This window comes from Eschscholzia californica, unplaced genomic scaffold, assembly GCF_041429995.1.
Source record: "Eschscholzia californica isolate CP2 unplaced genomic scaffold, dmEscCali1.0.p SCAF_3, whole genome shotgun sequence".
Classification (NCBI taxonomy): Eukaryota; Viridiplantae; Streptophyta; class Magnoliopsida; order Ranunculales; family Papaveraceae; genus Eschscholzia; species Eschscholzia californica.
In genome coordinates this window covers 48,192,717-48,216,882 of record NW_028238420.1, presented here as the reverse complement: position 1 = coordinate 48,216,882, position 24,166 = coordinate 48,192,717, and the positions used below count along the sequence as shown (strand labels likewise).

At 38.3% G+C, this 24,166-nt stretch overlaps 4 protein-coding genes across 5 annotated transcripts; 2 read left to right on the top strand and 2 right to left on the bottom strand.

Annotated features, from left to right (window-relative positions):
* Nucleotides 1–3,278: 3,278 nt before the first annotated feature.
* Nucleotides 3,279–6,489, top strand: LOC147551122 (uncharacterized). 2 transcript variants are annotated; one of them, XM_086664847.1, is made up of 8 exons: nt 3,279–3,740; nt 4,025–4,154; nt 4,271–4,398; nt 4,648–4,783; nt 5,090–5,204; nt 5,549–5,612; nt 5,701–5,991; nt 6,229–6,489. In XM_086664847.1, exons 1-8 carry the CDS (start codon nt 3,591–3,593, stop codon nt 6,232–6,234), a joined length of 1,020 nt encoding a protein of 339 aa, XP_086520973.1. In that variant the 5' UTR covers nt 3,279–3,590; the 3' UTR covers nt 6,235–6,489. The 2 variants fall into 2 exon arrangements, with proteins under 2 accessions (XP_086520973.1, XP_086520974.1); XM_086664848.1 differs by having other exon boundaries at nt 3,434–3,740; nt 5,096–5,204.
* A 109-nt stretch (nt 6,490–6,598) lies between these two features.
* LOC147551121 (protein OSB1, mitochondrial-like) lies at nt 6,599–9,430 on the top strand. Its single transcript, XM_086664849.1, has 5 exons — nt 6,599–7,319; nt 7,888–8,026; nt 8,133–8,220; nt 8,818–8,924; nt 9,055–9,430. Exons 1-5 carry the CDS (start codon nt 6,859–6,861, stop codon nt 9,235–9,237), a joined length of 978 nt encoding a protein of 325 aa, XP_086520975.1. The 5' UTR covers nt 6,599–6,858; the 3' UTR covers nt 9,238–9,430.
* An 811-nt stretch (nt 9,431–10,241) lies between these two features.
* SWP (RNA polymerase II transcription mediator) lies at nt 10,242–19,075 on the bottom strand. Its single transcript, XM_086664846.1, has 8 exons — nt 18,585–19,075; nt 16,157–17,233; nt 15,817–15,914; nt 15,487–15,661; nt 14,024–15,017; nt 12,898–13,919; nt 11,580–12,682; nt 10,242–11,423 (listed from the first exon to the last, which is right to left on the bottom strand). Exons 1-8 carry the CDS (start codon nt 18,792–18,794, stop codon nt 10,628–10,630), a joined length of 5,475 nt encoding a protein of 1,824 aa, XP_086520972.1. The 5' UTR covers nt 18,795–19,075; the 3' UTR covers nt 10,242–10,627.
* A 3,058-nt stretch (nt 19,076–22,133) lies between these two features.
* LOC147551119 (auxin-induced protein IAA4-like) lies at nt 22,134–23,489 on the bottom strand. The gene is made up of 3 exons (XM_086671013.1): nt 23,107–23,489; nt 22,719–23,021; nt 22,134–22,605 (listed from the first exon to the last, which is right to left on the bottom strand). Exons 1-3 carry the CDS (start codon nt 23,331–23,333, stop codon nt 22,530–22,532), a joined length of 606 nt encoding a protein of 201 aa, XP_086527139.1. The 5' UTR covers nt 23,334–23,489; the 3' UTR covers nt 22,134–22,529.
* Between the last annotated feature and the right edge of the window lie 677 nt (nt 23,490–24,166).

The following is a 24,166-nucleotide window of genomic DNA, read 5'->3' as shown; positions in this document are numbered from 1 at the left end:
AGAAGTACTCCAAAGACGATCTTACAGGACTTTAGCCAACGATGCTCAGTCCTCTCCCAAGTATAAAGCCAGATAGGGACCCCCTCGAACCATGACCACCACTTCAAACCCTTGGTTGACCTGGCTCGTTTTTCGTACAGGCCTGGTTCGGCCTGTACGGAACGGGTCGGTCCCGGACTGGCCCGGCTTTTTGAGCACCTCTACCAACAACTGTTAACCCAGTTGGTCAATCCATCTACTTCACAAGCTGAGGTTCCACGTTTGATCCCATGAAATTGCAAATCTAAGAATATCAAACCTAGGTATAAAGAAAGTAATTTCCGTGAGTTTGAAGCTATTTATAGTCTCGTCGGATTTTAGACCAGTAGTAATTCGACAGCTATCATGGTTATCACATTGTATGGATTTAGTCTCTTCTTTTTTATTCTTGGGCTGCTCTCACTCTCATGGCCCATGGATTTGGTCAAATCTGGTTAGCCGCATTCCCTCTTATTCAATAGTGATTTTTCCACCCAAATTCCGTTTAATAGTAGCACGTGCGAAATTTAATAAAATGTAGTACGTAATTAGAGGCGTATTTTATTCCGAGGCAGATTCCTCCTCTCTGTATTATCTCTCTTTCTAGCTAGACTTCCTCCCCCCAGAAACACACAAAAGAAATGGAAATCTCTCTAACTCTATCATCATCAAATCTCATTCCAAAAACTTCTTCTTCTCAATCAATTTCCTCATCAAATTCTCTTTCCTTTAACGATGGAAGAAGAAGATCTCTTCTCTTGACGAACAAAAACACTACCAAGTCCTTGATTTTGAGTAGAAACAGAAGAGGTCAAAGGGGATTTAATTGTCGGAGTATGTTTGGTCTTGGTGTACCGGAACTTGCTGTTATCGCCGGTGTTGTTGCTTTAGTTTTTGGTCCTTCTAAGTTGCCGGAGGTTGGTAAGAGTCTTGGAAAAACAATTAAAAGCTTTCAACAGGTTCGTTTTTAAGTTTTTCTACTTGAGAATTTTATTATTGTTCGCATCAAATTAGGGTTTAGGTTTTGAGTTTGGTCAGTTTTTGATAAATCAAATCAGATCTGTGCCTTTTTGTTGTTTTAAATCTGGTTGATTCTTAGTGAATTCAAATATACCACTATCATGAACTTTTAGTATCTTTTATCATTAATTTGCTGATTTCATACTGTGAAGATTGACTCTAGCTGTTCAAATTAGGATTTTATTTGACCTAGAACTCTTATGTTAACATAGAAGTTCGAGCTGAAATTTTGGTAGAGCTAGGACTTGTTTAGCTGTCAAATTAGGACATTTTATCGAAAAAAAACTATCTAGTAGATGTTTTTATGTTCAAATGGATCATAAGCTAACTTAGGAGGAAGGGTTTTCGTGTAGTTCCAGTAGGAGATTAGAGTAATTGAAATCTGGATAGACTTGTGCCAAGAAGGTGAAATCAATGGTACTGATTTAGAAGGAGAAGACAAATCAATGCAACGGATTTGAATGGAATTAGGTTAAAAAGACTGTTTTTTGTGGGATGTTTGGAGCTTGTGGTGGTAGATGCAGTTAGTTTAGTTGGTGTTTGAAATGGTAGTTGGAATGGCGATACCTTCTTTTGATGTCTATTGATATATGTATTGTGTTGAATGTGTGTTAGTTTTAGGATCTTAAGGTCTATATTGAGTGTCGAAAGGATGAAACTGAGCATTAACCTCCATATTTAAACATATATTGCAAGTTAGAAGCTCTTGCTGAACAGAAGATTAGAGTTAGATTGTGTGGGAATATATAGGTGTAAAAGTTTTAGGATACATGTCATTGCTGAAGATCAACCTTAAGAGCGTCGAGAGTGGAATTCTGGTACCATTCGTTCAGGACCAGTCCCTGGATCTGCCGAGCCCATATGAACCACTCGGCCAGTTCAACCTAGGCTACTCATGGTTTGTGCATAATTGTCGGGGCTGATATTAATCAAGTCTAGATACCACAAAGTACTATCATTTGTCTGTTTAGGTATAAGTATATGAATGAACTAAAGAATCGTAGTTGACCATTTCTATACTAACTTGTTCGATATCCATCTTGGGTTTCAGTGCTCAAATGGATCTTAGATATGAACAGTTCAAATGTCTTGGGAAGGAAGGGATCAGATTCAAATCTGCTCAAATGGATCTTACGTTCTTTTATGTTCAAATGGGTCATAAGCTAACTTGTAGTTACATTCTTTTTCAAGCTAAGTTTATTAAGTCTGCTCCGGTGGTGCTATCATTCTGATAATGTGGTCTGAATTGTGCAGGCAGCGAAGGAGTTTGAATCGGAGTTGAAAAAAGCACCAGAACCTGAAGAAACTGTCCTAGAAGAACCCGTTGCGGAAATAACTACAACAGTCAGGGAAGAGAAGAAACAAGAAACCCAGATCTCGAGCTAGTAGAAGAGCTCACTAGGTTATCTAAGTAGTTCTATTCAAGTTTGATTCTGTTTCTTTATCAACCAACTCCCACATCCATTTATGTTGTTGTAGTAGTAGTCTTGTTTGATCTTCATGCTAATCGGCGCTTATAACTCCACTAGAATTTGTCACATACATTTATGATATCTATTACCTTGTATTATATCATATTGCCTAAAAGTGAAAATAGAAGAAAAAGAAACGAGGGTGATTTATCATCTATCGATATAACAGTCATAAACAGAACCTATATGATCTGAATCACTTCTATTAGTCGATGAAGTTGAAATTCTCCTTGCTAAAAAGAGTTGGGGAAACGAAAACTTGCGTATCAAACTTTTTTGTTGTTGAAACATTACAATTTACGTATAGAACAAGAACGGTTATAAACAAGTTTCAAAGAAAATGATTTAAGAAGCGAAAAAATAAAAAAGTGAATTATCGTCTCAACCAGCTTTCTTCATCTTGAATCTTAGGCAACTTGTAACCCTTCCCTATCTTGAATCTTAGGCAACTTGTAACCCTTCCCTCTCCGGAGTGTAAGATGCATAAACATATCCAAGACTCATCGCCTTAAGAATGAGATTAAGCTAAACCAGCATAGGAGCCATCCATCGCCCCGACTGACCACTAAGGAGCCATCCATCGCCCCGAGACCGACTGACCACTAAGGAGCCATCCATCGCCCCGAGAGCGACTGACCACTAAGGAGCCATCCATCGCCCCGAGACCGACTGACCACTAAGGAGCCACTTGTGACTACGAAGATGGAAAAAGTGGATGACCATCTCTCTTAAAGATTCCAAAATAATCCACAAGATGGATGAAGAAGCACATCAAAAAATTTATACCAAAAATTCTTGTTTACTAGCACCACTGAAATCTTATACATTCCCCTTTCAATCACATCCGTTAGATCAACAACTATAGTAGAGAGATGGATAACATCTATCTACTCATCCAGGGTGAGTGTACATTACTCCGTAGAGGATGGCGCAATACGCACACCTGCGTACAGTAGAAATATCAAAACCTACATAACGAACACCTCTATCAAAAAAGTGGTGATCAGAACGGGACAAATTCAGCTGAAAAACCCTAGAAAAAGAAAAAAGATGATTGCTTCTGAATTCTAAGCAACAACAATGGCTCACGGTGGATACGGGAAACGAAGGGTGGCGGAACGGAGACCTGTAAGTCGCCGATCTAAGGGATTAACGATTGATAAGAAGCTCAAACCTAAATCAGTCTCTCTCAAGAATCAAATTCGATCGACTGAACGAATTCTTCGAAAGGTATAATACTACTTAGATTCTCAAGTTTAGCTTGTTCGATTATGATTTTGTGTTTAGTGTCTTTTTGGGGAATTTTACTTTTGATCATTGATAATGCTTAATCTCGTCATTTTGAGAACAATTCGGTCGAAATTACTGAATTTCCTATGATGATCATGAGAAAACCTAATTCTGTTATTGGAATATGAAAACTTAGGTCAACTTTTACTAGGGTTTGCATTATTATCTTCCCTTTATTTTGTGGGATTATAGTAACACGTCTTAAACTTCTTGGTTTATCAAAGAGCCTTTCAAATGAGGTCAGAGAAACGCATGAGAAAAGGTTGGAAGAGCTCAAGAAACAACAGGATATCCAAACTCGCCTAGCTGTAGAACGTAGAGTGTTCATGCGTGACAGAAAAATCAAGTTTTTCGGTACGTTTCTTGTGTTCTTTGATTAGTTATTAGTAATACAAGATTAACGAGCAAATCAGTCTATTGTGTGTGTGTGTTTGTGTTGTTGATTATCGAATTTAGCATGTTTGAAATAGAAAGAAGAAAGATAGAGAGGAGATTAAGGCGATTGGAGAAGCAACAACGTATGTCATCTGGTAATGCCCAAGAAGCTGAGATTGCTACCCAGCTTTCCAAATTGAAAGAAGATCTTGAATATGTCAGAGTAAGCTGCATCAATGAAATGCTTAACTTTCTCTTTTGTGAAATCAAGCTAGGATTATCACCTCAACTTTAATATTTGAAGCTGGTCAAATGGGTTTTCACTTGTATGGTGATATTTCATTTACATTTGAGCCCACTTTTCTCTCATCTAATTCAAATTGGATATCTTCCTTGGTGTTTATTGTTAGTTTTGGGTAAATTGAAAATTCGGGAACTATGAAGCTAATGCATGTTTACTTTGAACATGCAGTTCTTTCCGAAGACTGAAAAGTATGTTTCTTTATTCATGGGAGATGATGAAGACATGATTGATAGAAGGAAAAGATTACGAGAGCAGATCAAAGCAAATATGGTGGCTGCTGCAGCCAGTGGAAAAGATCTTGAAGGTAGTTTCAGATCAAACAGTCTGTTATTTAGATGTGTCTATGTATGAAAATTCAATCTAGTGCCAAAAATTTTGTCCTTAGTTCATTTCAGTAAACTTATTGCCCTTTGGTCCTCCTTTTAGCTTCGATCAATTTCTCCGTTTTTTGTGAAGTATATCATTAAAATTTATTTTGATAAATATTTCACATGCAAGAAAACTGCATCTCAACAGAATACAAACAATGTCCGTCCCTCCAGTGTATGTTTGTATAAAATGCATGTTTCTTATCATTAATGTAAATCACATTCTCCGTTTCAAATGACAGAAACAGGTAGTGAGGATGATGGCCTTTTAGATTTGAGTGAAGATGATTTCTTTTTGAGTGGTAGTTCTAGTGATGAAGCAGATGCTGATGATGAATGGACAGACAAAAGTACGAGGTATGGCATTTTGGGTTTATTAGACTCTACTACATTTTTCATCATATAGCATTTAACAGTTTGCATAGTGGATCCCGAGTAATACCTCCTTCCTTGCAATAATAACTTTCTTTGAGTTACCACTGTACATTCCAAACTCCATTGCAACTTCAGTTCGTACTGACATTTAGTGTAGTAGTCCTTCTGATTGAACCCAAATTAGCTTGGTGTGGAACGGAAGTAACAACAACTATTACTGATTTTATCTTCAATTTATCAGTAACAGATAGTTTTCATTGGTTGGAAATTTGCATTAATAATTAATGAAAAGGTGACGTGAAGTTACTTGTGATCTATCTTTTCAGAGAACAAGCTTCAAGTGCGTCTGGGAAAGCAGCATCTAGCATGTCCAGTGACGAAAAGAATCAGGTATTGTGTCTAATTGGGTCGATGGTGCTATTATACTTCATAGACATAATACCATGCGTACCAACTTCTTGTCATCCACCATATGCAGAGGCATATCTCTGCTAGAGCACTAATGCCTCCTCCTCGGCCATCAATAAAGTCATTCAGAAATGCAAGTCATTCTCAAACTAGGTTCGCAGGCTCATCAAGTCGAAACCCTTCCATGGAAAGGTTTGAATCGTCTAGATCTAGCAGCACCTCTCGAAGCAGTAGTAGCTCTTCTTCGAGAAACTGGAATGGACCCTCAAATGGACAGACAAGTCAAGGTAGCAACCTGAGCTCCAATTCTGATGCTCATAAACCTCGAAGAAAAAGGAGACTAAAGAAGAAAAAACAAAAGGTCAGATTGTTTCAGCTATGAACACACCAAAAACCTTAAATACTTCCGTTATATCATGATTATGTTTTTAGTTTCAATGAAGTAGCGACAGTGGTTAAAATGTAGCTGTGGACAATAGCTGAAGTGTGTTTTGTTGTTTAGGTCATGTGATGTTTAAAGACCATTTGAATTTTCTCACTTTATGTGTTAGGACTCCCTGCTTATATGCAAACTCATTATCTTATTCTTCGATTACAGGCTTGAAGGCTGAAGCTGGAAGGTGTTTTAATAGGTCTTTGGCTCTCATGAATGCCACTCTCTTTCGACAAATGAACTTTTTTTTGCAAAGACAAATGATCTAGTTCTCCATGTATGAAAATAAGAATCTATTTTAGGATTCTTTCTCACCTTTTATATATTTAACTTAGTAGGCTTCTACAAAATGCAATGGAAGAATGTAACTCAACTATGTTGTATTTTGAGTAAAACTTCCATGTCTAATTTTATTTTATTATATTAGCAGTCTCTCTCTCCGTGCTCGTTCGATTCTCTTTCTCTCTCCTGCTCTCTCTCTCTCTCTACCCGTTCGATTCTGTCTCTCTCACTATATCCGTCTGATTCTCGGAGACCACAGTTTACACCACTGCGGGTATGTGGTTGCTAGTGCTATGAAATTTCAGGTTGTGTATGATTCATAGTTACCACACAAATAATCTTGGTATAATCCAACATTAGGCACATGTTGGTGTAAACCTAGTGTATAGTAACCCAGTGGACTTAAATGTGGTGTTTTACAACGGAAGGGGTGGGTCTGCCCTCCAAAAATATCCGTTCGGTTCGGAAAGCAAAAGAAAAGAAAAGAAAAACAGAGAAAGGAAGAAGAAAGATATGGCGACACTAGGAACAAGGAACCTAATTTGTACTACTTCTCAAAACCCTAATTTCCATCCTAACTCTCATCATCTATCATACCCATCTTCTTCTTCTTCTTCTTCTACTACTGCTTCAGTTCAGTTCCCATCAAATCCGTTATCTTCACTCCATCTATCTCTTTCCTCATTTCACACCTCAAAAAAGATTAAACATTTAGGGTTATATCAATCTCCTTCTTCTTCTTCCTCAGTTGAAAGCTATTACACCAACAACAACAAACCCACTAACGATAATCAACACGGAGAGCAAATACTTTACCCTAAACCCTCTGAGATTCCATGGAGTAAAGAACTTACTAACTCAGTTCATCTGATTGGTAATATTGGAACTCCTGTTCAAATTAAGTATCTCAACTCTGGAAAGGTCTTAGCTTGGACTCGTCTTGGTGTTAGAAAATCTGCCTCTGATACTGTCTGGTAATCCTCTCTCTCTCTCTCGAAATAGCTGGTTGTTTTCCTTAGTGGTGTTCATGTAGTTAAATCTCTAAATTTTTATAACTAATTTGATTGCGAGAATAGTCCCACATTTAAAAATGTACTCTAGTAACCAAGAATATGGTTTTGAGTTGACAAATAACAAACTTATCATGGTATAAGGGCTAGCCCCAAGGCGATTGACCCGGAGGCGACCAGTGCTCCACGTCACCCAAAAAAAGACATGGGGTGAACTCATAGAACGTGAGGCGTGAGCACATGAGAATATAATATCTAAGTCCTCTAATTGATTTTAAGTTGGATGCACACAAATTTGAAATCGAATAGGAGTCAGCCAACACGTGATAGGCCAAACGCGACCACGTTACCAAAAAAATGTGTTAGGTTCAAAGAACGCCAGATGTGAGGAGGCGTGTGAGAATAGTTCTCACACGGCAGAGTAGTACTCTAATAACCAAGATTATAATACCTAGGTCCTCTACACATTGTCAATTGGTTTTTAGTTGGATGACTGCAGTCTGCAAACTTAATGTTGACAAAATTGTTTCAGGGTGAATTTAACATTTTGGGATGAATTAGCGCACACTGCTTTTCAGCATGTAGAGAAAGGTCATCGTGTATATGTTTCAGGCCGTCTTGTTTCTGATACGGTTGAAGGAGATGATGGAAAAACACAAACCTACTATAAGGTTTTATGCTTGTGATTATTATTATACTATTTAAATTCCAAAAAAACACCCAAGTTTCTTTTTAGTTTGTTTGAGTGAATTCTGAATTTTATAGCTTCCATTATAGGTGGTTGTTCAACAGCTAAATTTTGTTGAGAATAGCTTTACTCCAGTTGCATCTAATGAGAGAGAAACAACAAACTTTATGACAACAGGTAATCTAATCTTTGTGTTATGCTGTAGGCTTAGTTTGGGATTGCTTTTTCTATGTCCGAAAGGACTTTCTTGTGACGATTTCGGTGAAAATATAAGGAAGCACGATTTGCGTAGCAACTAATGTTCGTAGTAGATATTAGGAAGCAACTAAAGATGCTTTTAAGAGCAGCCGAAAAAGGAATATGGAAGTTTCTTGTAAAGAAACCCACATCAGTATCAAACCTATCTTTAAATATTATATTTTCAATACAAGATTACATGAGTACACAGATCAACTGGTGTGGATGCATCGTAAAGATGGAATATGCTCATCACTTCCATGAAACTGTCCGGAACAACACTCTTAAACCCTAAAGGCCATAGAAAACTACCTTAAAGACCATTCTAGACTAATCTAGTTTTATTCATATCCTTAATTACACAAATCAACAAATGATGGATTTCCACCCCGACCAAGTATTGATCATGTGACCTCTGGATTTTCGGAGTAGGTGCACTACCACTGGAGCAAGACCCCATGTGCTAATCTTATCAAGATGGGGTGTAATTTCTAAATCGAACTTTTCTTTATCATTTCGTTCTTTGTGATATTGCAGCTGGGCAGGGTGGAAATTATGCAGGTAAGAGTGGGACATCAACTCAAGAGCTTTGGCAAGCTTTCTTTGCAAACCCAGTGGACTGGTGGGATAATAGGAAGAACAAGGTATGTACCCTACCCATCTAACTCGGAATGTCCTTCTGTATGAGTTTATATTATAACCAAAACACCAAAACGCATGTTTCTGTCTTTTAGTCTTTGGATTGATGATGCAAGATTTTCTTACCATTTGCAGAGAAATCCAAAATATCCAGATTTTAAGCACAAACATACAGGAGAATCGTTATGGGTTGAAGCAAAGTATAATCCACCATGGGTGAAGTCTCAATTGGCAATACTGGACACTAGGATGGATTCTCTTCATGCTAATGGAGATAACATGTCTGTTTCATTTATGTCTAGTGATTCACTTTTCTAGTTACTGCTTCTTCAACCAAATTTCCTTTACTACCCCGATATCAATTCCATTCGATTTTGTCCTATGATTTCATATCCAAGTAATATAGGTACTCTGGTAGATTTATCTGTATATTCAAAATTTTCAGTATCTGTATGATTGTCACAAGTACTGAAACATGGAGTGGATTATATTATGTTTTCTTTGTATTAAATTCTCCTGGATTTTTTTGTTTCACCTTCCAAAGAGAAAGAAAGCAAGAAATTATAAGCTCTAAACCTCTAATACTGCTTGTGGGAAAGAGACTCCTTCTCAACCCATTTGCTAGTTGAGGGGTTCAGAAGAAGCGAATTCATAAAAGTATTGGCTGGGTCTGGGTTTGGTTACGGATACACCATCCAGAAAGGTTCCTCTCAAGTCTTGCCCCGAAAAAAATACATATGTAGTTCCAGTGAACCCCAGTCGATATGCACAAGGCCTATCCACCACTTATGGATAGGACCGCTATTTTCGTCGGTGATCTACCTCTAATGTCCAGCTTGGTAGTTTCCACCGCATTTCTAAGGTTTGAGCCTAAGGTGGTCGGTGTTTTAACTCTACTATCCAGCTTGGTGGTTTCCGCTGCCTGTCTAAGGTTGAGCCTTAGGTCGTCGGTGTTTTTCTGTCGGTGTTTTACCACTAGTATCCAACCGCCTGTCTAGGGTTAAGCCTTAGGTTGTGGGTGTTTTACCTCTACTGTCCAGCTCGGTAGTTTCCACCGCCTGTCTAAGGTTGGGTCTTAGGTCCGACCACTACCGAATGACACAAGCGTTCTGTCTTACGCCGTCTAAAATGTCTTGTTGCGGCTGCTGTCTTACACTTTCTTACCATGTCTTATTGGGGCAGCTTGTATAGAGTTCGCTTGTGCTTATTTGACTACTTTCAAATGAATCAATTGCTTAGTGTTTCACATGAACTTCGCAAACTACACTGCTAATATTTATAGCTATATTGAAAGATAGAAAACCGAAAGAACTCATAATCCATGAAGCTAAGTATAGTATAGCCATTCTTCCATAATATGTTGTATAAAAATTGCAGATTTCCCATTTTCAACAAAGTCGATAATCTCAATCAGAAAATTTTAATTGTTAACTGTACAACAAAAACACCAACCACCTACCAATTCTACAGAAGATAACAACCCCTCAATTTTCTATCATCTACCTTTTCTTCTAGCAGCTCCTTGCTCTTCTGATTCGGTCACGGCAGGAAAGATTGATTCGAGCTAGTGTTTTATCCAGCTTTTGAACACTGAAAATCTTGAGCTATCTTCTTATTTGAACATTTGAAGCATACAAAACATATATTTGGTCCACGGGTATCGAAATTGTATATTGAATTTTGATTTTTATGCTGCAACAGAAAAAAATCATGTGGTGACAGAGTTTGGAGGGACACCACTACCATCCCTTAGACCTTGAAGACAAAGTTGGAGTGTTCTTTGAACACTATCTGCAACTAGTCTCAACCTACCTTGTGTAGTATCTCCACCAGCACTTCCATTCATCTCGACAGTCCGGGCAACTCTCTGCTTACTCTTTTCCCAGTCTTCCGTTCGAAACCAACACGCTCGGCCACCATGGCTGCCCTCCATCCCAAGGAAAGAAACACGAGGGCTTTCGCCAAATGAATATCTCAATCTTACAGAAACACAATATGGCAGCCATGCTGCACCACCAGCAGCGTTAATGTGAGGTAAATGAGTAGGATCTAAGACAACAGTGAGGGCAAAATCAACTGAGTTATGAGGACGATCATAATGAATATTGCTTTTCGATGTTGAAGAACTTTGGGAGTTATCATCCATAGTTAACCCAGTGTGATTCTCCAGACATAATTCGATACGAGGTTTCTGTGTAGGAGCCATTTCCCCAGCTTGTGCTTGTGATAATCCTTTTTTCCAAGCTATAAGTTTTAAGAATTCTCGGAGAACTGAAATTGGTAGAGTGAGAAGAGTAATAAATGACGCAACTCTTGAAGCATCATAGGGCTCAGAGGCAACACGTCGACTGAAATAGTCACATATCTCAGATATTTCGGAGTGAGATAATTCCTCCTGAGTGCTACCTTGTTGTTGCTGTTGTTGTTGATGATGGAAGCGCTTCACACTCAATACTTGTAGGAGAAGCTGCACTCTATGAACACTAACAGCAAAAACATAGCCTCTGCAATAAAAGATTTATCAGTCAGACCAGTGGATTCTTCAGTTGTTTTTACATCTAAAGTGGTGTGGGATAGTTGGAACTTCGAATGACAAGACAGGCAAATTAGCATATTAAATCAAATATGATAAACGGAAATAAAACAGGTAAAAGGCTTACCCGACGAAGAATCGCAATGCGGGTTGTTCCTGATCCAAATTTAGAAGAGCCCCTTCATTTTCCTTCAGAATTGAACCAAGTATATCTTTCAAAAGATCGGGCAACTGCGCAAATAGCCATAGCACCCCAAGATACTTTAAAATACCTCGTAAAACCTTCTTAAGTGCAACGAGGGGCACCCAACCACCTCCATACCCTCCATCGTCTCCTAGCCCAATAAAGGCAGTGTTTAGTTCTCCTCGTACATGAATTGGGACACCTGTACCAGGTGTTCTACGAATAGGCAGACCAGAGCTCATTACAGCCAAATTCGAGGATGCAATAAGAGGATTGCCCATGCGGCTTAAACCAGCCACTGAGGTAGGTCTTGATGTCCCAACAGCACCCGGAAGACGATTGCCGTTTGCAACATTTGAAGCCATACTTGGGTTGGGATGATTTGCATTTATAGGTCCAGCTGTACTCAGCCCAGCAGTACTCTGTCCAGCAGTACTATGCCCAGCAGTAAAAGTAGGTTCGAGGCCATTTAGTTCTTGAGCAACATGTTCCATGATAAATGGCCGAAACTGAGGGCAAGGCAATGAGCCACCAGCTGTACGTCCCTCCCTGGGAGGCGCTGCAGGCTGTAGCCACACCTGATCCCCAGCAAAGCAGCGCATGTCCACCGAGAAGTTTTTGCGGTAGATAATACGTATCCAGTAAGGCCCGCGAAGTACTACAGAGACATCAATAGGCAAAAGCGAACTGGGTACAATTCCTGGCCCACCTCTTCCAGATACTGCTAGCATTGCAGCATTATGTAGGCTGTGACTCCCAAGAGGACCTAAACTGTTAGTCGGAATAATGTTCCCTGAAGCAGCAGTGCTTGGAGTAGCATTGTTTTGGGTAGTGCTTGAGCTGCTCGGCAATAGTCCTTGGGATGGTAAAGACGCATTTTGCTTCGGAACAGGAGAGGGCCCAGAGAATGTAGTAGGAGCTGCAGAAGCAGGCCCAGCTCGTGCAGGTCGAGTTGCACCGGCAAGAGCCATTAAGGGTCCTGCAGTCAGCCGAATGCAGTCCAAAAGGGATGCAACTTCACCTCCATCAATAAAATCTTCTAGAAACTGCAGGGAAAAAGAGACTACAGTATTAATTTATATATAAGTTTCAGAAAGAAATTATAAGAGCTACAAGAAGGAAAGAAAGCTAAACTGATAGGTTTGGGGTGGGGAGGGGAGAGGGAGACAACTAAACAGCCAAAACTATCAATATGATGAAGTTAGTGGTGGTTTTCACTTTTCACAAGCATCTAAGTTTCATGATAAAGATCAGCAGATACCTTGGTATGTGGCCAAAGTTGGTCAGGAGAAACATGCATCGTGCACCCCTCCTTGCCAGATTCCCACTGAACAACAAAACGTGCCACAACTGCAGGACCAAAACTAAACCAGAAACTCGTTAGACCAACTGCCTCAATCCTGAATGACTTCCTCATCAATTCTGTCATCTTATCAACAACATCAAGAGTCCCTTTTGGTCCAGCAGATATTTTACTTTCTGTAGCTACGTTGATTTCTTCTAGCTTATCATCTGTTCTTACACCTAGAAGCTTCCGCATCCCAAGAGCGAACAACCTAGCATTTGAAAGTCTTCGCAGGTCTGCCACTAGATTTTTAATGCTATCAGCCTCAACAGACCTATAACTTAGAACAACACCTTCTGGATCATAACGGATATGAGAATCAACATCAGATGTTGTCGCAATACGAACACCGCAACCCCATGGTGTATTAACACTTCCCTTCTTAAGTTCCCATAAGTCCCTAAAGTGCTGGTCATTTATTTTGACATCCCAATACATGCTTCCAGGTCTGCCCAGCCGTAAGCATATATTTTTCCAAGAATTTTCTCTAGCAAATGGTAATCGGAACCAAATGTTAGATGATGGACTTCGTAGACCCACTTCTTCTACAGATGGTATGTCAAGAGCATCCATCTGGCTAGTCAACCGAGCATGCTTGATGCACAGAGAGCAGTGCTTGACCACATGTAGAAGAGCTGTAACATATATGCCAGAAGGTGCATTTCCTTTATTTGCTTCAGCTAGTAGACTTCCGTAGGTAACGACCTCAGATTTAACCATGACATCTGACGAGCAGACTGATTGTGATGCAGGAGGATGAAAAATAGCTGTATCTGATATTTTCCTCCTTTTACGAACTGCTGAACCGACTTCTTCCCCTTGGAGTGACGGGATCAGCCTTAAAACATCTTGCAGAGAACGCTTTCGAGGATTTTTATCAAGTTTCGGAACAATATTATAACTTGAGTTGTGAGAAACCCCAGACTCTGGTGTTTGGCCTGACAAGACAATATAATCATACGCATGAGAAAAGGAAAAAATGGAAAAAAGAGAACACAAGGCCCAAGGAACGCAAGCATAAATTTCAGATTCGGTATCTTACATATTGAGGTTGTAGTGAACGAGCCAATTCCAGTAGCTCTAGAATCAGTTACATGCACAGAAGGTGACACCCTGAAACCACTTGGCCTTGCACTAGAAGCAGATACTCGGGCTGCAGTTGATCTCAGTGGAGATAACAACCGTGATGATCGACTTCCAGGAACCAATTCTTTTGAAGATTCATTCAACAATCTCACTTGTTCATCTTCCATTGGAGAGCTGGCCTCAAGTAAATGCGGAGAACGAATAGAGGCCAAATCTTGATCAGATTTTGAAGTTGGTAGCTTCTGGGTAGACTGGTTTTTTCCGGGGCTACAAGAGAGAGAACTGACCGAGCTGGACTGGATTAACTTCAAACTGCTTGATTGGTGCAAAGGATGGTTCAAATGGGAACCACCACTAGGACCCTTCGTGAAACTATTAACCTGGGGAAGTTGCAAGCCCCCCTCCCACTTAGGAGAGGTCATTCCCGCTTTTACCCACTGATTACTCACTTGAATTGTGCCTGATGAGGAGAGATGATTTTGAGCTGGCAAAGGAGGAAGAAATGACCCTGTCTCAAGTTCAAATACATTATCAGCCAAAGACGAAAAAGTTGATTTAGGAGATCCAGTAATCTGCACAGAAGCATCAAGACCATTCTCAATGAGAAGACCACGTTCTGAATTCTGATTTGAACCCCCAACATTCGATAATGTGGTGACTAACTTTTGCCAGTCGAGAAGACTCAGATTCAATTCGTCTCGAAGCATTTGCATCTGACTTATGTCAATTTTGTTGAAGCGTATCACACGACTAGATTCACCACCAGAATTGGATCTTCCACCTGTATCTGGCTGGGTCTCAAGAAGACTAAAGAGGGGTTTGAAGTCCTTGTCAAGCTCCAACAGCAAATAATACGAGCTCCCACACTGAGGGAATCCCAAAAGCAATAAACCTGAACCATTTAAAATTATCTTGGGTATCTTAACTGCAGCTAATCCCTGTTCATATACCTGAAAGAATCAAAGCCGTTTCTGTAAAATTAACATATCTATGTTTTACATTTATATTACTAGGAAAAGCACTGGTTGAAACATGTTTACTCATATCGAAGATTAGTAACACAGACGTCAATATTTCATTAACGTAGACTGTCTAGGTATATAATACTTCAACCAAAAGACATTTGATATTTTACAATGTAAAAAGTTAATTGACGTCGAAGAGTTCTTGCAGAGATGAATAAATTTGAGGTTTTAAAGTTGGTAAGATTTCATCTCAGATAGAATCCTATATTTCAGCAATGTATCACAATTTCAGAATATGAACCACGTATTGTATTTTAATTATAAGTTACGCTGAGCACGATAGACGAGTTGCAGCAAGTAAGAATCCTTCTCCTCTACATCCTAGAAGAGAAAAACAAAACCATAGAAAAAGAAAAGAAAAACAAAACCGTGGAAAAGGAAAGAAAAATATTACCTGAAGACCCAAGAATCTCCCAATAGATGCAAATAAATGTAACATGCTTTTACTCCTCAAATTCATGAATACTTCGGCTGCAGTAATAACTTTTTGGTTTAACGCGTCTTCACACTCTAACAGCACAGATGGAGCAATAATATTTCTGGATGCTTCGAGACAAAAGCGCCCAATCCTGCATTAAGTTAACAAGAAATTATAGATGTGCATGGTGTAAAGAGATTTATCATATAATGACACATGAAAATTTTGTAAACTCCAGTATTTATAAAAACATGTTTGTGAACCACTTGCAAAGGCAACCAATTGCTATTGGTCAGGCAAGCAAACCTGATATTAATTCCAAGGGTAATATATGATGAGCCATACGCCCGAACACGTAATACTTCGCTGCCCCCATATTCTCTACTGCTGGACTTGTTACCTTTCTGCAATTACCAATTCACAAATAACACATTATTCAAAAAGTATATTTTATCATCTTAAGAACAAGTGGTTGAAAGAAGAGATGGCATGCTTTCAACAGTATCAAACAGAACCACACACGACACAAAACAGGGTAATCTAACAATGACGTGTGTGTTAATACCAATAAAAAAACGTCAATTAAGTGCAATCTGCCTAATCCTGTAAGGAAATATATTGTTGACAAGAAATCTCTTAAACCCACCTTTTTCATTTCTACATCAGATGTGTCCCCACGACACTGAAGAAGAACATCATCTGCAGCCTGAGAAATGTGGCAATTTTTCAGCAGCTCTTTATGGACTTCAAGCAGGCGAGTGTATCTATTGCAAGATATAGCTCTTAAAAGAAGTTTCTCAACGTCAATGCAACCTCGATCGAGTGAAAACTCACCCTCTTTGCCAGTTTCTGGGTCTATGACAAATGTACTATGAATACACCTGATCTGCATGTCTGGCCCTGGTTCAATCTTAATGAATGGGCACCCAGGATCAGAACCTCCAGTGTTTTTGTCAAAATCTAACCAGTATAAAAGTTTCAATCCAGGAGTTTTTAGAGCAGCCGAATCAGCTTCGACATCCTGTCCCATTTGCAGAGAACCAACATTCCCTCCTTGTCCTATATTACCATCAGATATAAGCTCAAAGCGGATTGCATCTTTCCACCTACCCTGACGAAGGCCCTGCACTTGCCTTATCACGGTGTCCATAATGAGTGCAACACACAGCTCATGGAGAATGGAATAGAGAACCACAAATGGGTTTTCCGCCACAGCCATTCTGCGTTCTAGATCATCTCCAAGGGCATATCTCCGTGATTCTTCAAGCTTCACAAGACCGCTTCTCTCACCTACAAGCAACTCTAGATGCAGTATTCTCCACAAAGATAGATGTCCTCGATAACCAAGAGTCATAAGAACCTTAAATTCCCCATCCACACGAATAAGCACAGTGCCATCAGATACTTTAACTTCTGATACCTCTCTGGGCAGAGAAATTTCCAGCAGTTTAGATCGTAAAAGTATGTCTAACTTTTTTATAGCTGACTTGCGCTCATCACCAGCTAGAGCGCTCTGAATTCCCATTTCATCAATGCACTTCGGTAATTTTTTATAACTTCCAGTGAGGAGAATGTCAATAGCAGATGCAACATCATAATGAGGTGCGCGGGCTTGCTGCAGTCCCTCGTGCATGAAGAACATGGAGTCAGCAGTTTGAGTGAAACATGTATCATGGCTTGACAGAGTAGATGAAAGTTGTTGATATTGCTGAACCAATGGAACCTGCAAAAAAATTTAAGAAAATAGACAGAATGGAAGTTAACACAGTACAATATCGAAAAAAAGGTCGTAGGTAGCTCCAAGCTTGCAACCCGATATAGAATCTCTAAATACTAAGATGAGGGAAAACTCAACATTTATGTGCTTGACATGGCACTGCCAATTGAACATACAAAATTTGCATAAACATCATTATACTATTCTGCTCCATACCTATGAAACGTATCTTTACTATACTCACAACTTACATCATTGCATTATTCAAGTTAAATGCCTCTGTAGCTTATGCTAAGGGTACATGTGGGCTATAACTGTTGAGCGGAAAGACCTACATTCCCAAAAAAAAAATACTCATCCACTATAATTCCAACTTTTGAAGTTAAATGGATATTATTAATGTTGTTAGTTTGTTTCCCCCAGTTTTTAGTAATCATTGTAACAAAAGAACCCGGATTTAAGGGTTGGGGCATAAATCTCATATGTACCCGCCTTTTTTGCTTTTGGGGTAAATCTCAGTTGTTAGTCTCTTTCCATACATAGTTGTATCTCCACTAGTAACAAGGTAACTATTACCTCTAACCCACTACATTTAATATCTTTCTAAGATTCGTTGCTAACACCCCAATTCTCAATAAAGCAGACGTACATTACCCGCGATTTTTCCAACTCTCCTTTTATGATAATCTTAAAATGTACTTCTCATAATCTTTTTAATGTCACCATGCATTCCGTACGTGCCCTTTAAAAATGTCAAATCAAGTTCCATTTTTTCCCACAATTCCGCTACCATAAAATCAACCCAAAGTACATATCACAATGGCATCATCGTCCTTCCCAAGTACACGCCGAATCGCCAAACGAGTGAAGAATTGGGGTTTTCGTCAATGAGAGGGTTCTATTACTAGGCATTTTTGAGTTAACTATACAAGTATTCTTCAATTTCTTTCCTTTCTGAAGGCTTGATAACTAATTTTATTATTCTATTGTATGTGTTGTAAAATACAGTGCATTTGCTCTTCTGTTAGGGTTATAAGCCTGATGAAATTCAACTGCTTAACACAATCGATGGCATTCCAGCCCCCTTAACTTATGCCTAAGTTATGAAAATTAACTCTCGTCATTTGACAACAGTTATGTACTTATGTCAATAACCATTTCTGGGTGAAGTTCCAAATACCCATTTCTGAGGTTTCATGAGAAAACGATAAATCATAAAAAGGAAGCTCCTTTCATAGCATCTAGGTCAAATACAAAACACCCTAATTCACAAACCAACCCAACAACCAAAAATTCAATAATTTATCAATCAAACAATGCTAAAACAAAACCCTAAATAAATCAGAAAACCACTAACCTGTTGGCACCACTTAGCAAGAACATTAAGACGAAGCATCCGTTGCCGAGTTTTATGAATAAATTTAAGAAGCCCAATCTTCTTCTCATAATCAGACTGTTCAGTAGACTTTGAATGATCAACCAATTGAGTCAATGATTGATACGCATCTTGACTCGCTCGACGAATCACCATCGATAATTCAACCGTTTCTTGTCCTAATTCCGCCATTTTTCCCCACTCTTCTTCTCTATCTACCTTCGCCTAATGCGATCTACAACAACAGTGTCCAAATAAATCTAGGGTTTCCGTTGTACCTCAATTTCAATCTCTACAAATAACCCCCAACAAAATTAAGATAGTATATAATCTCAATTCAGCTTCTCTTAATTCGGTTCTCTTCTTCTCCCAGTTTAAAGCCAGACAGTGGCGATGTGTTTTTTCTAGAGAGAGAGAGAGAGAAACCCTACCTATGGACTTTACCTTTTACTCTGGGTTGAATTTTCGTATATATATAGCCCAACACAAAAAAAATGAAACCTTTTGATTGGTGAGTTGGCATTTAGATGTTACTTACGTGGCGTTTATTTTAGGGCTTAGATTTGCTGATCTGGCAGGTCAATGGCCTGTCACCAATCTTATCTAATTACCCCGGAGGATTTTGTCAAAAAAAATGTTAATGTCTGATTCAAAAGAATCAAAACGATCTCCTAAGACATTTTAGATTGTGAGAGGATATTGACACTAAATAATTATCTAGAATTGTCATAAAATGGAAGACTAAATAAAAAAAAGTGATCGATAACAACCATAACAGTAATAGTATGAGTTTTGCTCTATCTTTTAGCATACGTAGAGAAAAAACGAGATCTTATTGCGTTTCTATTCTGAAGTCATTCATTTACATACATGTAATGTTTTTTGAAATTTCATACACGTAATGTAATAAAGATAAGATATTTGCATAACTACGAGGGTTAGCTTTTTATTGACCTACTTGAAGAAAATGCAAAGACACAATAAGATAGATTAGACTCCAGAGTTAGATATTACTAAAGGATTTTTAGTAATCAAATTAAATGAACTTAAAGTTGCAACGAAGAACTGTCTTTACCGATAAAAAGTATTTCTATATCGTGACTCGTGATAGTACACATTATAACTACTTGTTGGATGTTTGTGTTAATAACGTTTAATCCTACAGAATGTGAATATTGCACCAAATATTATGTGGAGTATCTGTGTTTTAATTATTGGAGCATGGAGCAAGCGAGTTTGACCATCAAATATTCATTAAAATACTATACTACCTTCATAAAAACATATCACATTATCCAGATCATCTATATATTGCCGATAGTTCAACAAAAAAAAAATCTACATATTGCCCTTAATTTACTTCGTAGTTAAAATATTGATCTAGAGCCAAAAGAAATATCCATAATTATTTGAAAACTGATTTTGTGAATGCAGTTTTTGTGATTGTGGGTTCATCTGTGTTTGTTCCATAAAGCCTATGCGACATTTTGGGCTTGGAGTTGTATCTGTATCTTTGTGTCTAAGAATATTTAGTTATTCTGTAATTTCTTCGTAATATAATAGTACCATATGATATAATGATACCGAGAATATCATGTTATCTTATAGAGAGATAATGGACGAAATCAACAGTAGAAGCTCGTAAATGGGATGTGAAAAAATCTGAACACATTCCTCTTATATGTTTATATGAAGGGATGGAGCTATCTCTCAGTGTTTTATCTTTTCAGTTTTTGTGAAGTATTTTTTCTGTGGTCGTTCCGTGACACTACATTAGAGACGCGAGAAAATGTTTGGTAAACTAGGGCAATCTGATAGATGTTACAGTCTATTAACTGGTTATCACCCATGAGCTCGCCGTCGGAGACTCCTTACTTGGGGTGTCTGAATAATATCTTGTGACAACAAATGAGAGGAGAGAGTGGTTATATAAAAGCAAGAAACAACACATCTATGGGTGACTCTTAAGTTAATTTGCTCAGAAATAGTTCGGCAGATCCTAAGGAGATTAAAAAGTAGGACATTGAATTCTTCATTTTTGTTCCGAATATGACTTCGTCGAGTGGGAATAGTTTCAGTTCGGTCGTTAAATTAGAGCCAATTTATATGATTGTTGTGGAATATGTTAGGCCCAATTTTGGACCAAGAACGGTTACATAAGGTAGTTCGATGTCTCACAGACCAACAACATTGTTCAGTCGTCACCGTGAGCTACATAGTACGAAGTTTTTCCCCTCTATGAGCCCGTCCGTCTATACTACCCTGCACCAGACAAGCCCAAGCCCACTGGAAAGGTCCCCACGTCGCTGAAGGCCCTCCTTTCATCTACAAAAGAAAGACCGTTATAGAGGTCAAATTTGGCTTTCCCTTTGGAAGGTATGCTTCATCTTTCTTTTAACTTTACTATAAGCAATCTCTTATAAACCTTTATTATTGGAAAAGCTAAAGAGTTCCATTTTTGTTGACTATCGTGTGGTCCAATAAATCGTATGACAGTAGGAGGTTACGATTGATTTACTGATGCCTATTCGAGATAGAGTTGTAGATACTTTAACCACAAGCATTTAAATATCGGTTCAAGATGTCCTAATCAACACTACCAAACTTCGATCACTCTTTCCCTTTTTGTGCACTACAACTTCATTTAAGTATAGAAAAGATCGTAAACCAGAAAAGAAAATATGATGTTAAATAACAGACTATGAATATAACTTACAACTTCTTGCCTTTATAATGGCAACGACACCGTCCTAACTAGATATATTGTTTGCTTAAATATGTATGAACAGTACAGCACGATTGGTCCCCCTGGTTCCTATTTCGGTTCTTTCTTTCAATGAAAGTTTGGTGATTGTATTATATGTTTCGACGCTTTTCTTCGAAGATAATATACTTGTTGTTGTTTAGTTCTTACATTTTACTAATGAACTCTAATTAGACTATTTCTAAGGGATTTCGAAATCTAGTAGAAGGTAACATGAATCCAGTTCTTGGCATTGGTTCCTATAGCACTTGGTTCAAATTTGGAACTGAAACCACCCAAACAGAACTGGGTTACCTTATTATGGTCTGAACCACTTGTGATTCTGGTTCTAGGCAGATTCAGTTCTAGTATTCCCTTATTCTCAAGATGTTGCAACCCCAAAAAGGCAAAATCTAATTCCCAATTAGAACTAGAAAAGAAACAACAAACTTTTGGGTTTGTCCTATAGATAGAACCAGAACAGTTGAATTGGAGCAAATCTGGATCCAATTTACACTTATTTTGATAGGGTTGCTTTTTGGCAGATCAAAGATGAACTTTGATGATATGAACAAGAAAAACCTAAAACAAGTAGAGAAATATGAACAACTAGCAAAATAAGGAATAAAAATCCTATCTAGCTTGTCGTGATTCATAATTCAGTGATCAAGATCATCGAAAATACGAATCATATCAAAGTATCAAACCATAAAAGAAAATTGCTAACTTCAATCAATCAACCCATAACACCAAAATACTAAATCAAAATTTGGGGAAGGATGAGAATCTTGTAAATAGTTTTTCACAAATACTTCCTTTAAATTCTCTTTACAATTTGCATGAAAAAGCAAATATATCTATATATATATTAATCTATCTTTCATATATTATAGTGTTTGGTTTGGTGGTGATTTGATTATTACAAGACCAAGTAAAAATCACAAAAGAAAAAAAAAACCATGAATCAAGAAATCAACTAAAGATTTAGTAGTGAATTTGAGCAAAAAGATGATCTTTTTTTTCCCTTCTTCTCTTTGAATAAACTTTAAATCTGCCATAAAACTTTCTTCATCTTCTTCTTGTGGAACCCAAGCTGAAAAATTTCTGTTAATGGCAGATCTCAATATCTTCACCTACTTCATCTTCTATGTGGGGGGTTGTTTTAGGGTTCTTTTAATAGATCTTTAACAACCACAACCCAAGCCTCTGGCTTCTGATCCTTTCATGATTCTTAATCTTTTGCATGAAGAAACAAACATACTGCGAAAATAACACATACCCATGTTAATTAGACCTAGACATACAAAGAGACATAGAGAGATGATTGATTTTAGAGAGAGAGAAAGGGGTGATCTAGAGAGAGAGAGACTTACTCCCATGGAACATCACCAACAAGCATCCAATCACCATCTTTATCTTCATAAGTAGGAGCATGTTCTGATCCATTATACCCTTCCCTCTCTGAGTATTTCCCAATAGTGAATTTGAACATATTTTCTAAAGCTTTTAGAAGTTCTGGGTACCCATTATAAACCTTCAAATCAATTTTTCTCAGGTAAGGAGCTCCATCCATGCTTACTTTTACATATATTCCGGTAGTATCAACCTCTGTTTTTTTTGTTTGAAGACTGTTTTTCCGGTAAGACCTAACCGGAGGCCACCCAACCACTTGTTGCCTGAAAATAAAGAAAATCCATCAACACCCCAAACTCACAAATACCATAAAATCATCAAATCAATCAAAAAAGTTTTGTAACTTACTTAGAAGCATGAACAACTTCCCGGTCACCGGAATCTGACACACCGGAATTATTTTTAGATCCTCCAGTCTGATTATCAGCTCCTGTATCACCCAAAGCTCTTTTATTGTTACTCCTAACACCACTCTGAGGTGTTGTTTGATTCTCACTTTCTTCTTCTGTTCCAGGTAAACCTAATCTTAACTCCGTCGCCATAAAATTCAGATCAGTTCCATACTTCCCGGCCATTTCTTCAACTTCTCCGACGATCTTTGTTTCCAACTACAACACTCCTTGAGGTCTTTAATGAGACGTGGGTAAGATTCCGACGAGTTTCCCGGCGAGATTTTCCGTTCAATAAAAGGTAAAGATAGAGAGAGAAAATCAAAATGTTGTTATGGAGATGGGAAGAAGAACGAGGAGTGTTTTATAGAAAAAGGAAGGATAATATCTAGGGACAAAATGGTCATTTTACAGAGTGCATGAATTTCGGACAAAGACAGCTAAAGTTGTCGGTCACGGAAAGAGCATAATTAAATGTTTGTCGGGTTATTTTGGGGACAAAGATGGGACAATTTCAGCCGCCCATTTATGGAAAGAGGAATAGTTTTGGACGGTCAAGATGCTGTTTAAGAAGTCGTTGAGTATTTTTTCTGTGGGGTAAGAAAAAGCATCCCATGTGAATATGGGACCTACATGTATGTATGTGGGACCAAGGGAAGCATGGGATATGGGGCATGGATGGATGACCATTCATCATCATCCAAGATCCATGTGGATTAAACCGTCGTTTATGGTAAAGTCATGTGACTATCAGTATCGTCTATGGTTTTTGTTCCTGTTTTTGCCTTTCCTTCTATGTGTTGAAGTTCTTAATAGTTGACTAAATTTTATGACTACTTATTTCTAGCCGTTGATAATCTTATCCAATGCCACCAATGGCTAGATTAATAGGTTAGAAAGTTGTTGGGAGAGAACTTCTCGAATATTTATGGTCAAAATTAATTAGTCAACGTCAATTGGTCAAGGACTATTTAACTTTTTGTATTTTTGACCAGGAAGATCGAACTTCGTTATATAGT